The 14,755-nt window shown below is 37.0% G+C and overlaps 1 protein-coding gene across 5 annotated transcripts in view; it reads right to left on the bottom strand.

Moving 5' to 3' along the window:
• The window catches only part of CEP350 (centrosomal protein 350), a 112,454-nt gene that overhangs the window by 59,527 nt on the left and 38,172 nt on the right, over positions 1 to 14,755 (bottom strand). For all 5 annotated transcript variants that reach the window (XM_036015010.1, XM_028530572.2, XM_036015009.1 and 2 more), the window contains 5 exons: positions 14,330 to 14,451; positions 9,616 to 10,676; positions 7,850 to 8,000; positions 6,323 to 6,495; positions 573 to 747 (listed from right to left, as the gene is read on the bottom strand). In XM_036015010.1, the coding sequence (XP_035870903.1) occupies positions 573 to 747; positions 6,323 to 6,495; positions 7,850 to 8,000; positions 9,616 to 10,676; positions 14,330 to 14,451 (1,682 nt within the window). The remainder of the gene's footprint in view (positions 1 to 572; positions 748 to 6,322; positions 6,496 to 7,849; positions 8,001 to 9,615; positions 10,677 to 14,329; positions 14,452 to 14,755) is intronic.

Here is a 14,755-nt window from a genome sequence, read left to right on the forward strand (position 1 = left end):
AGTATGTAAACTCCATAACAATATATGAGTAAGAATGAGATTTCGTAATCTGCTTGAGTAATCTAATAAATTGAGCAGGAGAGAAAAGTTCAGAAGAAGAAATAAATAATGAGACCAAAACCAATGCTAAGTAGTTGTGTTGAAAGAGCAGAAGAACACAGTTGAGAAGCAAAATGCACAAAGGAAATGAGATAATTTGTGGTAGCTTAGTGAAAACACTTCAAATAAAGTTCTTAGGAGTTCATCTGTGGGGTGACTGTGAGCCGCCCAAGTACCCCAAGGAAAGCAGTTGCCCGGCCAGAGGGTTGGCTGAGCCATGAGAACAGCTGCGGCAATGGCATTCAGAATAGAAAAGAGGGTTGTGCCAGAGGCAGAGATCTTCTGAAGGAAGGGCTGTTAATAGTTTGGATGAGGGATGGTCCTACTCTAAAACAGATGAGGACTGGAGCTACAGACACACCTGCAGCATCTACACATCGAATACAGGACTTTACTAAATGGATTCTCTGAGCACCAATCACATTGTAAATTTAATTAAAATGAATCACAATATAAAACATACATCACTTTACCTCCCAGAAAGATCCTCCAAAGTGCTATCAGTGTCCAGAGTGTGCTGGACTTTGACAGAGGGTTTGCTGCTGGTCTCGGGTTTCTTCCCCCGAGGAGAGCTGCGCTCTGAGCCGGAGAGCACTTTTTCCTCATCGAGAAGCGAGCTCTGAACATTTCCAGGGAGTGATTCCAGCCCTGGAAAGAGAATTTCTTATAAAACTGATTCCCAATAGAAGTACTAAAAAATAACTGACAGATAACTAGTACAGAGCAGAATATTTAAAAATTGACTTATGTTTAAAGTTTGTTCTTTATATCTAAAATAAAGTTCATCCTTCTGCTCCCCTTTAAGTGAAGTTTCTTCCATTAACATTTCCTGTATTTGCTATTAAGAATAAATGGTCCTGTAATCAAATTATTTAGAAAGACGAATACGCAGTTCTACACCTAAGAAAGAGTAAACAAAAAAGAAGTCTTTCAGGGATACCCAAAGCTGGAGAAAAAAGGTATCAACTGTCAATTGGACTACACAATCCTTCTGAAAAACTTTATGGCAAGAACTGTGCAGCCAGATACACAAAACTGTTCATACTCTCTGACTGAGAATAATCTCACCTATAGGCATAATCTTAAAGAGATTATTGACACCAACAAACAAAAATTATGTATAATATTCAATGAACAACTTTATATAATTTTTAAAAGTTCAACCTACATTTGCAACAGAAGAGTTGTCTAAATTACATAGATAACAGTAACTTAAATATTTAAATAGCACTTTATAATTTAAAATGTTTTCCATGTATATTACCATACTTCCTTAAACACCTTATGAAGTAGGTAACATATGCTCATTTAACTAGAGACCTATGAGACCACTTGCTTAAGGGTACACTGTCAACAGCAGAAATAGGACATCGACCCAGGCCTCATGACTCTACACTTAATGTATCATTCATCTCAATGACATGTTTCAATAGCAGCATGGGAAAATATCTGTTACATTAAAAGATTAAAAGCAGCAGAACACAGAATTCTATGTACATTTTTAACGGCAACTAAATGAATTTTTAAAAACCAGATATATGGCTAATGATCAAAAGAAAATGGAAAAGGGAAAAAATATCCTCTAAACCCATGTTCGCAGCAGCTTACTCTAAGAGGTAAAAGCAACCCAAGTGCCCTTCAACACTGTGAAAGATGTACAGACAAACCAACACAAAAATGTGGTCTGCACATATGGTGAAGTGTCATTTGGCCTTAAAAAGGAAGGACATTCCAACATGCTACACGAATGAACCTTGAACACATTATGCTATTAAGTCCATCACAGAAGGACAAATACTCTGATTATCCAGTTATTTAAGGTACCTAGAGGAGGCACATTCATAGAGACACAAAGTAGAACAGCTGGTACCAGGGGCCAGGGAGGACGGGAAAATAAGTTATTATTTAACTTATGAAGAGTTTCAGTCTGGGGCGATGGAACAGTTGAGGAGATGGATAGTGATGGTAACTGCACAATTACAGGTACTTTCTTCTACTGAACTGTGAGTGCACTCAACAATGGTTCCATTTCCTAGCCAAATTCATCGAGGCAGAAAGTAGAATGGGGCTGCCGGGGCACAGGAGGAAAGGATGGGGAGTCACTGTTTAATAGGTACAGAGTTTAGTATGGAATGATGTTTGCCACTTTAATCTACTAACTACTTTTAACTTCATTAGGAAGGAGTTTTTGTACAAAGCATGCAGACAATCTTTTTTCACCACCAGGTGGAGTATACACAACAAAAATTATACTGATTTTAGAACTCAGGAATAAAGAACTATATTTAAGATGATGTTGTGAAAAATAAAGTATATATCGTTTTCTTTTTCCATTGGTTTTAGAGAGAGAAGGAGGAAGAGAGAAACATCAGTTGGTTGCCTTCCCAATGCATGTGGACAGGCAATGAATGGTATGTGTCCAGGCCTGGGATCACATCCACAAACCAGGATGTGCCCTGACGGGGAATCAAACTCACAACCCTTCGGTTATGGGACGATGCTCTAACCAACTGAGCCACCCCAGCAAGGGCACAGCATTAATTTTTAAGGCATTATGACAGGGGACTGGAAAATGAAAAGCCACAAAACACTACCTATACTACATATAATGTTTTAGATTATAACTTTTAAAAACCTATAATGAATCATATTGCTTATACTCCTATTTAATATATCATATTTTAAGTTGCACAGTAAATATATGGCAGTAAAAAAATCTGAATGTCAAAAGTCAGAATTCAAGCTTTGCCAATAACTAACCTGAAGTGAGATATTAACATAAAGCATGAAATTGCAAAAGAATTGAGCAAAACTGGCATTTCACAAAATGTGTACAGCTGACTTCTAATGCCATAACATGCTGGTTGAAGGAATGATTCTGTAGTAAAATAAATTTAGATAATACTTCATACTATAGCCTCACCCTCTTCCTAAAATAAATAATGCATATTAGCATATTAAAAGTGTTGATGAATCTGGTAGGTAAAAGGCCTATTTCGTTCTTAAAAGAATTCCCCAAATGTACAGAACCACGGAGTTCTTTCATAAGCCTCGGAACAGCTGTGACACAGCCTCTGCCATCGAATTTGGTATTTCACAAGAAGAGACTCTGGAAAGTGCTGGTAAAACGATGTCTAATGTTCCTACAAAAGCCTTTCAGAATGCTTCTAATCTGCAAGACAGTTATTACTAGGTTAACTATGAGGAAATAATTTCTGCTAGCACTCTCACATTGGAAGTACAAAGCGACACTAGCTGCCTGAAGGGCTGTCAAAATGTACCCAAATTTTAAACATGATATACTCTGCCCCATTATTTCACTTCTAGGATATTCCCTTAAAGAACCAGACTAATGCATAAAGATACATTTGTAAGGATACTTCAATGCAGCAGTATTTATAGTGGGGGGAAAAAAGAAAATAAATGCCCAGCAATGATGAATTGGCTAAATTACAATATATTCAAATAGTAAAAGCGAGGCAGTCATTACAAAGGGTGATCCACATGTACTGACAGAAAGACATCTGTAGCCCACTGAAAGAACAACACAGCACGTAAGATGTGATCCCATACATTTAACACTTTCTATGTGCACAGGCCAGAAGTTATCTGAAAGGATTCTTACTAAAAATGTTAATATTATACCCATTAGGATGCCTATTATTAAAGACAAAACAGAAAACAAGTGTTGGCATAAATATGAAGAAACTGAAACCCCTGGACATTACTGGTGAGAATATACAATACTGCAGCTTCTATGACAAACAGTAGGGCAGTTCCTCAAAATATTAAGCATAGAAGCCCTGGCTGGCTCAGTTGGTTGGAGCATCATCCTGTACACCAAAAGGTTGCGGGTTCAATTCCTGGTCAGGGCACATACCTAGGTTGTGGGTTTGATCCCCAGTCATGGCACATACAGGAGACAACCAATTGATGTTTCTCTATCATATAGATGTATCTCTCTCTTTCCCTCTCTCTAAAAATCAATAAAAACATATCCTCAGGTGAGGATAAAAAAATTAAGCACAGAAATACCATTTGACCCAAGAAGTCCACATCTGGATATATATACAAAAAGCTGAAAGCAGGGACTCAAACAGGTGTTTAAACCCCAATGTTCACGGCAACATTATTCACAAGAGCCAAAAGGTTAAAACGACCAAAATGTCCATCAACTGATGCAAGGACAACATGTGGTGTATACACACAACAGTATTATTCAACGCTACGAGAAAAGGACACTGTGATACATGTTACGACAGGGAGCAAACTTGAGGGCATAATGCGAAATGAAACGAGCCAGACACAAAAGGATGAATGCTGTATGCTGCCACTTACACGAAGTACCTAAGCAGCCAAACTCATCGAGACAGAAAGTAAAAAGTGGTCAGCAGGGGTGGGGAGAAGAGAAGAAGGGGAGTTACTGTTTAATGGGTACAGAGATTCAGTCTGGGATGATGTAAAAGGTCTAGAAATGGATAGTTGTGATCATTTCACAACAATGTGAATGTGTTACTGGTACTGAACTGTTCACTAAGGAACAGTTTAAAATGATAAAGTTTATATTACGTATATTTCACAATAAATCTAAAAAAAATGTTCACATTGGTTATCTGTAGGCAGAAGGAGTACAGGTATTTTTAAATTTTTAAATAGTTTTCTATATTGACTGATTTTCCTCCCTCTTTTTTTAAAAACTCAACAATTTTTTACATTTTTTAAAAAGATTTTATTTATTTACTTATTTTTGGAGAGCAGGAAAGGGAGGGAGAAAAGAGAGGGAAACATCAGTATGTGGTCGCCTCTTGCACACTCCCCACTGGGGACCTGGCCTGCAACCCAGGCATGTGCCCTGAATGGGAATCGAACCAATGACCCTTTGGTTTGCAGGCCGGCACTCTATCCACTGAGCCACACCAGCCAGGGCCAGTATTTTACATTTAGAAAAACATTTTAGAAGCATATCATTCATTCCCTCAGGACCATCCTGTAAGTTTAAGAGACCTTTGCCTAATTACTGTTATCTTCTCACCTCTACAGCAAACACAGCCAGGATAAGGAAGGAGGGGACTGAAAGGTATTCTCCTCTATCACTCAAAAATACTTACAGTGTCCAAAGGACCAGGTACTATGCTAAATACACATTCTATCTGTTAATTTCAAGGAAGCTTCAAAATTACCTAATGAAACATTTATTGTTATTTTTATTTTACAGTTAAGAAAATTTGATTATTATATATAATGATGTTCAGATATATACATGATACACCATAAAGTTTTTTTAAAAGCAGCTACAAAACAGTATGATTTTATTTTTCTTTTTAAAATAAAGATGTGTGTGCATGGGTTTTTATGTACATATTGGAAAAATAGGCACCAAGGGTTAATAGTAATCTCTGAGCAGAGGGCTCAATGGGGATTTATATTTCTTGTATGCCTGTTTATCTACAACCCTTAATTTTTTATCTTTGCAAATGTATTCCTTTGTATTAAGGAAAATATTTATACTATTAATATATCAAAAGGTATTACTGTAATAATAAACATAAAAGCCAATTACATTGTCATAAAGAAAGTTACCTAATTGCTTATGGAATAAAATCATAACTTTAGATCACTACTACAAAATCATTGGTAAGAGAAAAATAATCACCACATATTGGGTTGGCCAAAAAGTTCATTTGTTTTTTCCTGTCAGATGGCTCTAATAGCATGTAGTTGTTTTTAACTTCATTTGAAACAATTCTGTTAGATTATATTTTGACAGCTGTCAAATCAGTATGCATTTAAAAACAAACATCAAATTTGGTGAATTTTTGTGTAGATATTTTAATACTGAAGATGGAAGAAAACACACAACATTTTTGGCATCTTATGCTTCATTATTTCAAGAAAAGTAACGCAACTAAAACTCAGAAAAAGATTTGTGCAGTGCATGGAGAAGGTGCTGTGAGTAACTGAAAGTGTCAGAAGTGGTTTGCGAAGTTTCATGCGGGAGATTTCTCGCTGGACGATGCTCCACAGTCAGGTAGATGAGTTGAAATTGATAATGATCAAACCAAGGCATAAACTGAGAACAATCAATGTTATACCACTGGGAGATAGCCGACGTACTCAAAATATCCAAATCAATAAAATTATTGGTAAAAATGAAGAATGTGTCTTTTACTTTACAGAATAAACTGTATGGACTTTTTGGTCAACTCAACAGAATTCCACTTACATTCTGTCTTTTCCTTTTTTCCTTTTCTTCCTTTGGAAGAAGTAGATGAACGAGATGATGCAGCAGACTGTGCCCCTGATGAATGCTGGGAGGTGACATCCACAGAGGAAAGATCGTAAGCAGACTTCCTGCTAGAATGGTCCTCCTTCATGCCCAAAATGCTACCACCAATACTGTCAAAGAATAGTAGTAGTTAAAAATAAGAAATAGCAAGTCTTAAAATGCAGCTAAAGTATAGATATATTCAAGTATAGATATATTAACCACAAGGAAAATATAACTATACTCAAAGATGCCCTCCACTTTTCTTTTTCGTTTTCTTACTACCATAAGCCTGGATTGACTGTCTCGTATGGCTCAGTTTACTACCAAGAAAAATATCAGGCTGTTGTTTACTAAAGTGAGGTCAATAAAAATGGACAAGTCAGATACAGGAGAAAAAAAAAATGCTGCATGCTAGAAAATGTAGCCTCAGTTTCTATTCAGATGTATAATTTAGTATATGATCATTAGTTTCCTTTTGATAATCTTACAGGAAACGACGATTTAGTATGTTCTACTTCAACCTAGAAATAAAATGCAATAAATCATACTGGTGATATTAAATGTCACAATAAAATCCTTACAAGTTTTGATTTTAAAATTTAATCTTTCCTTTAGAGCTCAAAATTAAAACTACACTTTTCCTCCTGTAATTTTAATAATAATTATTTTCATTAGTCCAACTAGACATAACTATTTTTAAAAGGTCATCCAGTCATTTTATATGGATTATAATTTATCATTTTTGAAGAAAATAATAGTGATGTACGTAATTACAGATCCCTTTATATAGTAACAAAATTTAGGGAGGAAACTCTCTCTGCAGAGTCTGGTTCACGTGCTGTACGACTTCACACAAGTGACCTCACCTCAGTGCCGCAGTTCCTTAGGTAGGAATGGTAACAATGGCACTGATCTTATCAGGCTTAAGAATGCAGTCTTCTCAGTGCTTTGCACATGAAGTGCTCAACAAATAGTAACATTGTAACAGTTATTCTTCAAAGCTTTGCAAAATTTTAGATGTCCCAATTATTAAAAAAACTTACTGATTACCTGAGATCACGAAGCCAAGGATCTACCTCATCCTCAATTCTACCAGAGAAAACCAATACGACCCTCCACCGGGGACTTGCAGACTGACTTCACGACCTGCGATGTTCCAGGCCCTTTTCTTCGTATTTCACTGAATATTCTTAACACTCGATGAGACAGGTACGATTATTCTTTCCCATTTCACGGAGGGGGGAAAGTGAGGCCCAAGGAGGTCACGTAAACACCCAAAGACAAAAAACTAATGATCAGAAGAGACCGGACTTAGACCTAGGCAGTCTGAACCCAGAGCCTGTGCCCTTGTAACCACTGCACTACGCACCCTCAATGTGTATCTTTAAGCAGCAAAATCTGACTAATATTCAGACCACGGCTCTCACTTGTACGTTTTCCTCACTCTTCAGACATCATTCCATATCGTGAACACATTCCTACCAAGGTTCAGGAGCTGGCTTTTTTTCTGTCAAAGTCCCACTCCCTGGAGAGGAGACGAAATCATCTTCGTAGGAAACGCTGCTTAGAGGGGCCATGCTGGCGTTCACAGGCCGCAGGGCAGAGCTGCCCCTTTCCGACGAGTCTTCAAACCCTGTCAAAAGAAAGAATCGAAATGCGTTTTAAAACAAAAATAAAATTACCACAAGCAAAGCATTCCACAACGTGGGGATTAACAACATAGATTTAGGGATATTTTACATTGCTTTTATTAGTGCTTCTTTTCAATTCATCTTTATATTTAACAATACATTTTAAACTTTTTATTCATTTTCAAGAATACATGAAACAGATGTATCCATTACACAACTTCGACAATCACCAATACATGATCAACCCAGTTTCAATTAAACTTCCAATTCTCCCCAACTTTCACTCCCCTTAAAGATTATTTTGAGCCAAATCCCAGATAAAACATCATTTCAACTGTAAATATTTCAGTACAACTATAAAATCTTAATGAAAATCTAACAGAAGGATATTAGAACAAACCCAAATTTCTTATTAAAAACAAAGGTGCTGATTTAAAAGCACTTTGCTTTCATCAAGGGAACTTTAAAATCAAAAGAACTTTAAAATTATCGTCTACAGAAATGTGTTAAACCAAAGAGATCAACAGCATATGTAAGTCTATAGAAAGTCGTAACAAGTGGCTAAATATGAATTCTAGGAAAATGCAATGTGATATTCAATTAAGTATAAAATGAACAAATGAAATCAATTCATTTGTTAAATAAGTTGTTCACCACATAGAATGGAAATAAAAATCTACAGTATCAACAGCTAACATAAGGCTCAGCCTCACTCTCCAACCTGAAGTTCGAAGGTTATGTTAGCGTAAAACAGGTAGAATCTACCCATGGCAGTAAGAACAGAAAAGGGGACTTGAAGGAAGTGAGTCCATCACAGAAAAATTGTGTTGCAGAATCTCAGGGATAAGAAGGAAACTTTAGAAGTTATTGTTTCAGGAGTCAAATATGGAGGTACATTACTATTCAAAGTCTGTTTTTATTTATTTATTTTTAAGATTTTATTTATTTATTTTTTCAACAGAAGGGAAGCGGGGGGGGGGAGAAAAAGAGGGAGAGAAACATCAATGTATGGTTGCCTCTCGCATGCCCCCTACTGGGGACCTGGCCTGCAACCCAGATATGTGCCTTGACTGGGAATCAAACCCGCAACCCTTTGGTTCACAGGCTGGCTGGCACTTGATCCACAGAGCCACAGCAGCCAGGGCCTCAAAGTCTGCTTTTAAAATTAGTTTTGACAAACAGTAATACATTTATTTTCACATTAGAAATGTTACTATAGTTGCCCCCTTTTAATTCTTGACCATGATATTCCCAATAAGTCATTATATTATAAAATATACATACTATTTAAATACTTACCTATGGTCACAGAAAACCTAGCTATACTTGATAAAAACCAACCATGAACATCATCTAAGGTTTCTCTAAATTAGACCAAAATTTCTATAACTACCAACCAACGATTGTTTTAGGACAATAAATACTAAAAAATAAAAATGTAAAGAATAAATTACAACTCTAATTGAAGCTTACAGATAATCTCAATATAGACAATGTTTCCATTCTCCTCATAATTAACAATGAAAATCTGTACTTTGGTATTATCTTTCCAAAATTATGCAATAATTTATCTTAAGATAACATACAAATATTACAAGGTTTACTTATTTTTCTCACCTTTTCCATATAACTGATATGATTTTGTAAAAATGTTAATGACACTATGTGGACTTCCCTTTGCCAATTCTTTCCATGGTCCTTTGCTTTGTGTACCACCTAAGTGCCCTGGAAGTGGCAAGAATTTTTCAGCTTCCTTCTGAAACTCTTTGATGGATTCATAAGCATTTCTTTCTCCGGCACAAAATTCCTTTTCTTTTAAGATTTCTGCTATCTTCAAAGGGGGCTGTCCATCTCGGCCCCCCTCTTCTTCAGAGAGACTCCCCTCACTAAGAAGAGGCCCTTCACTGACTGAGTCTATGCTGGACCCAAGGGACATTTTGGCTTTGTCTTGGGAACAAGCTTGCAGGTCAGAGCTAGAAGAGTCAGCCTGCTTCTTACACAACTGAGCCAGCAGCCCTTCTGGTTTAGGGCCAGGGGATCTCATTCTGAAGCTTGATATGGCACTATGAGGTCTTATCATCTCAGGAAGCTTTTTAAATTCACTAAGATTGCCTATTCCAGGAAGTTCATCATTGAAAGTTGCATGAGATACACAGGTTCCCAACATCTTTTGAATTCGGGCAGAGAAAACATCTTCGGTATCCTCTTTCACAGGTGGACTCAGAGCCTTGGTCCAAGGTCCATCTTCTTGGGGTGTCTGCTGCACATCATACTCAGTGTTCCATACTGACCCATAATTAATGTTAGCCCCAGCTAATTTCTTGGCTTCACTTTCAATCCTGCTGGACAAAGAAGCAGCTGTTGCTTTCAAGGCTTCGATACGATCCAGTTTACTCTTATATTGGCTGGCACTAGGTTTTAACAAGGCATCTGGATGAGCAGCTGGTGAGGTCAGATATGGTTGAGGTGTAAAAGTTAATGGCCCTGAAGCAATATTATGGTTCTTCCTGGTTGGTAAAATAGATTCAAAATCCTTATGCAAAAACCCTGCCTGCTCTAGACTCAAGAGATGGGAGAGTAAATTTCCGGCTGTTCCAACAAGAGGCTGTGGCTGAGAATGGTGGACTCGTGGGCTCAGTCTGTCGGGCTGCATCCACACCGGTTCCGTCAAGTCCCTTCTGCAAATGAAAGTCACAGTATGTTAGTTAATACAGCAACTCATAGCTAAGCCACCATTGTTAAAGGATAGGTAAAGAGGACATAAAGATCAGTCATAGCTAAGCAATAACAAAGAGGCACTATTAATATTTCATTTAGAACTATATCTTTCCAAGCATTTTCCTATGTGTATGTTGTGTTTTGGTGTTATTTTCACAAAGATGAAATCTTATCAAAATTACCATTTTTTAAAAACCCTCACCCGAGGATATGTTTTACTGATTTTAGAGAGCAGGGGTGAGAGAGAAAGACAGAGAGACAGAGAAACAACGATGTGAGAGAGAAACACCAACTGGTTGCATTGACTGGGTTACTCGTCCCAACTGGGGATCAAATCTGCACCTAGGCACGTGCCCTGACCGGGATCGTACCCACACCCTTTTAGTGTACGGGACAATGCTCTAGCCACCTGGCCAGGGTGACACATGCTGTTTTGCCAACTGCTTTCTTCACTAAGACATTTTAAATTATTAATTAAAGAGAGCATTATTACCCTTAAAACTGTGTGGACAAAATTCTTTACAGCACTGGCTCTACCTTTTCCTTTAAAAATAATGTTATATTAAAAGAGAATGCTTGCCCTGGCTGGTATAGCTCAGTGGGTTGAGCACAGACTGAGAACCAAAGAGTTGCCAGTTCGATTCACAGTCAGGGCACATGCCTGGGTTGTGGGCCAGGCCCCCAGGATGGGGTGAGTGAGAGGCAACCACACATTGATATTTCTTTAAAAGCAGAAAAAAAAATAAATTAAAATAAAATAAATAAAAATAAAAAAATAAAAGAGAATGCTTAAGGTTGCTAAATATTAACATAGGCATTATATATTATTCCAATCAACCAATATTTAACAAATACCAAACATTTATGTTTAACATCATACATACTAAAGAAATAAGATTACTATAATCTAGTTCTTAAAAAAAATTAACATCAAAACAATGAGTACCAACGTAAAACTCTGAGTACCAGTAATAAATATACGATACTGTGCAGGGGGTCCATGAAGTCTAATAACAGAATAAAGATGTCCTAGACAGTATTATATAATTCACCTGTGTTTCCAGACCACTGACACCCTGTATATTAAGGGATACTATAGATATATTAAAGGCTGATGATAACTATTAAGAAGATCCTTAGACAAAATAACATGAAGTTCTGTCCTTGGTCTTGCCCATGATTTTGGAATGATGACATGAAGATATGTTTATCAAATCTGAAGATGACAGAAAGGTGGGAGGTATGGATAACCCTACAAATTATCAAATTATGACTCAAAGTTATTTGGACAGGCTGTGCCTGAGATCAAACTAGTGTGGATAAACTAGTGTGAAGTCCTACCAAGTCAGTTAAAAAAAACACCATGTACTAGAGGGTAACCAGGGTGATAAAGGAACTGAAAAGCATGTCATGCAAGGTCTGGCTGGAGATTATGTTGTAGCAGTCTCTCATCTTTTACACTGAAGGGCTACTACGAAAACAGGATGAAGAAAGGAAGACTAGTGCATAGGTTCTATGCCATAGAATAGAGATCCCTACAAATGCAAGGTGTGAGGTTATTAGAGCCCAAACTAAGGTAGTAGTAATGGGAATGCAAAGGAAGTTATAAAGTTTGCTGAGTAAAAACACAGAATCTTTAAATTCAACTCTTTAGAATGCCAATTTTTGGAGCAGGTACTAAGCTGATGGTAGAGGGATAGGGGAAACAAAAATGGAACAACTTTATCCAGTTAAGACTTAATCCTTATTCTTCAGTTTCTTAAGATCTAGCAAGGATGAGAGACTAATAAACAGCTAACATACAGTGTTAAGCACTAATGCAAAAATGAATCAAGTTCAGGCCTTGGCTGGGTAGCTCAGTTAGTTAGAGAACTGCCTGAAAAGCCAAGATTGTGGGTTTAATCTATGGCCAGGGCACACAAATGCAGCAACCAATGAAGGCATAAGTAAGTGGAACAACAAATTGATGTTTTCCTCTCTGTCTTCTTTCCTCTCTCTCTCTAAAATCAGTAAATAATTTTTAAATGATAAATAAAGTTCAATAGGGTGTAGACAAGGGGAAAAAAACTCGGCCAGCTATGGCAAGTGACTTTTGAGCTACATCTTCAAGGTCTTAAAGGTCAGGTAAGTAATTTGGAGTTTTCCAGGTAGCTAACAGAGAATCATGAGACATAAAAAGGAAGGAGAAGAAATGCCATGCTTTTAAGCATAAAGTAACTGAATTATGTTAAAACTATTAGCAGAAATGGGGAAGCTAAGCACAGGTAGAGAGAAAGTAGAGGCAATAGGTTAGCTATCACAAGTCAAAGAATTTTATATTAAAAGAAAGGAGAGAAACACGTGCATAGTAACAAGGTTTAATAATATATTAGTTTATGTGTGGTTTCTCTTTACTATTGGGTCACTCGTGTAGCGCTAGAAGGAAGCTCAGGGAAAGGTAAAAATTGAAGACATGAAGCTGGCAGGGTACGCCTGACAACAATAATAGGACTGATGAGACCAGAGAGTGCATCTACTTGTAGGTATTCAAATTCAAAAACTTTATTTATGGTTAAAATTTGAAATGTGTTGACAACCTTAATCAAATCACAGGAAACATTTCATGTACTAGGAGGTAGTATATAGGGTGAGTAAAAGCACAGGCTTCTGGAATCAATGCTGAAGTTCAAATCTACCTCTACCACTAACATTTTGATATTTGAAAAAGTTAATTAAATTCTAGGTCTCTTCTGTAAAACAGGAATAACAGCACCCAACTCAAAATATTTTACAAGGATTAAATAAGATAACATGAGCAAAGTACTTAGATCAGTGCCTGGAACCTAACAAGCAGTCAATAAATTTTAGGTATTTTTATCGTATTACTAGAGGGGGAGAATCATGTGTATTAAACCAAAACTGGTGTGTGATTCAATTTTTATTTGTGTAGTCTCAGAGAAGAATGTCAAAATCTTTGTCTTCCCCAAACGGTATTTTAAAGATTAATTTATAACCAAGTAATCTCAAAATCACTGTAACTTGCCTCCACAAATAGTTTTTTAAAATTTATTGCGAACAATATTATTACAGCAAAAAAAATTTTTTTACAAAAATTTAAAGTAAAATCACCAACTTTAAGATTTAATCATCAATTTGATATTAAATCAAATCCTTCCTTATTCATAAGTTCACATGCATCCCCAAACATAATTCTGAGGGATAAGATGAATAAACTGGTATGAGTCACGTGAAAAAATTTTGAATGCAGCAATGGATACAGAAGTGCCTTTTCAAAATTATTCACCACAAATACTTTAAAATATTGATTTCTGGTTCATTCATCCAACAAACTTGTATTGCGTGTTTTGATCATAGCCAGAGTGTTTCCAACTGCAAGTGATCCCCAGGAGAAACTGACATTTACTTGGGTCACTAAAAGACAGGCAGAGATTGCACAATAGGAGATACAGCAAGTACGGGTGCAACCATGCTCAAGTATCCATCAGACAATATAAACCAATGTCCAAGTAAACCTCTTGCTCACACAGGTCCACAAAATTAATTGAGCACAGACCACTTGGCTGAATTTCATGGAAAGGATGACCCCGATCAGCTTTCACTCTCCCCTTTGTACCTTGCGAGAGGCTGTGGAGGTTCTGACAGAGACATGTCACTGCTGGAAGACGCACTGGGGGGACGCTCCTGCACTTTGTTCTCTTTGTCAGATTCTCCAGATGGCTGATACCCTGGTCTGGTCTAGAAGAAACGGACATCACATTTATCTGACTCCCACCACAGAGATTTATTCAGGGTGTACACGGGACAAATAATTAAGTCGTTTCACTTTTACAAAGATCAATGAAATGCAGGGGCTTTTTTCCCTGTCAAATAAAACCAATTCAAACTTAGTTTGTCTTAAAAACAGCCATTACAATTAACAACAAAATTACACCTGAAATCCAACAAGGGCAGCTGATACTAACTGCATATAGCCTGGAGAACATAATGCTCTTTCTAAACCTCAGTTTTCACCAGGTAGGTAGAGACACTAGCAGTGCCT

Source organism: Phyllostomus discolor, chromosome 14 (genome assembly GCF_004126475.2).
Source record: "Phyllostomus discolor isolate MPI-MPIP mPhyDis1 chromosome 14, mPhyDis1.pri.v3, whole genome shotgun sequence".
NCBI classification, from domain to species: domain Eukaryota; kingdom Metazoa; phylum Chordata; class Mammalia; order Chiroptera; family Phyllostomidae; genus Phyllostomus; species Phyllostomus discolor.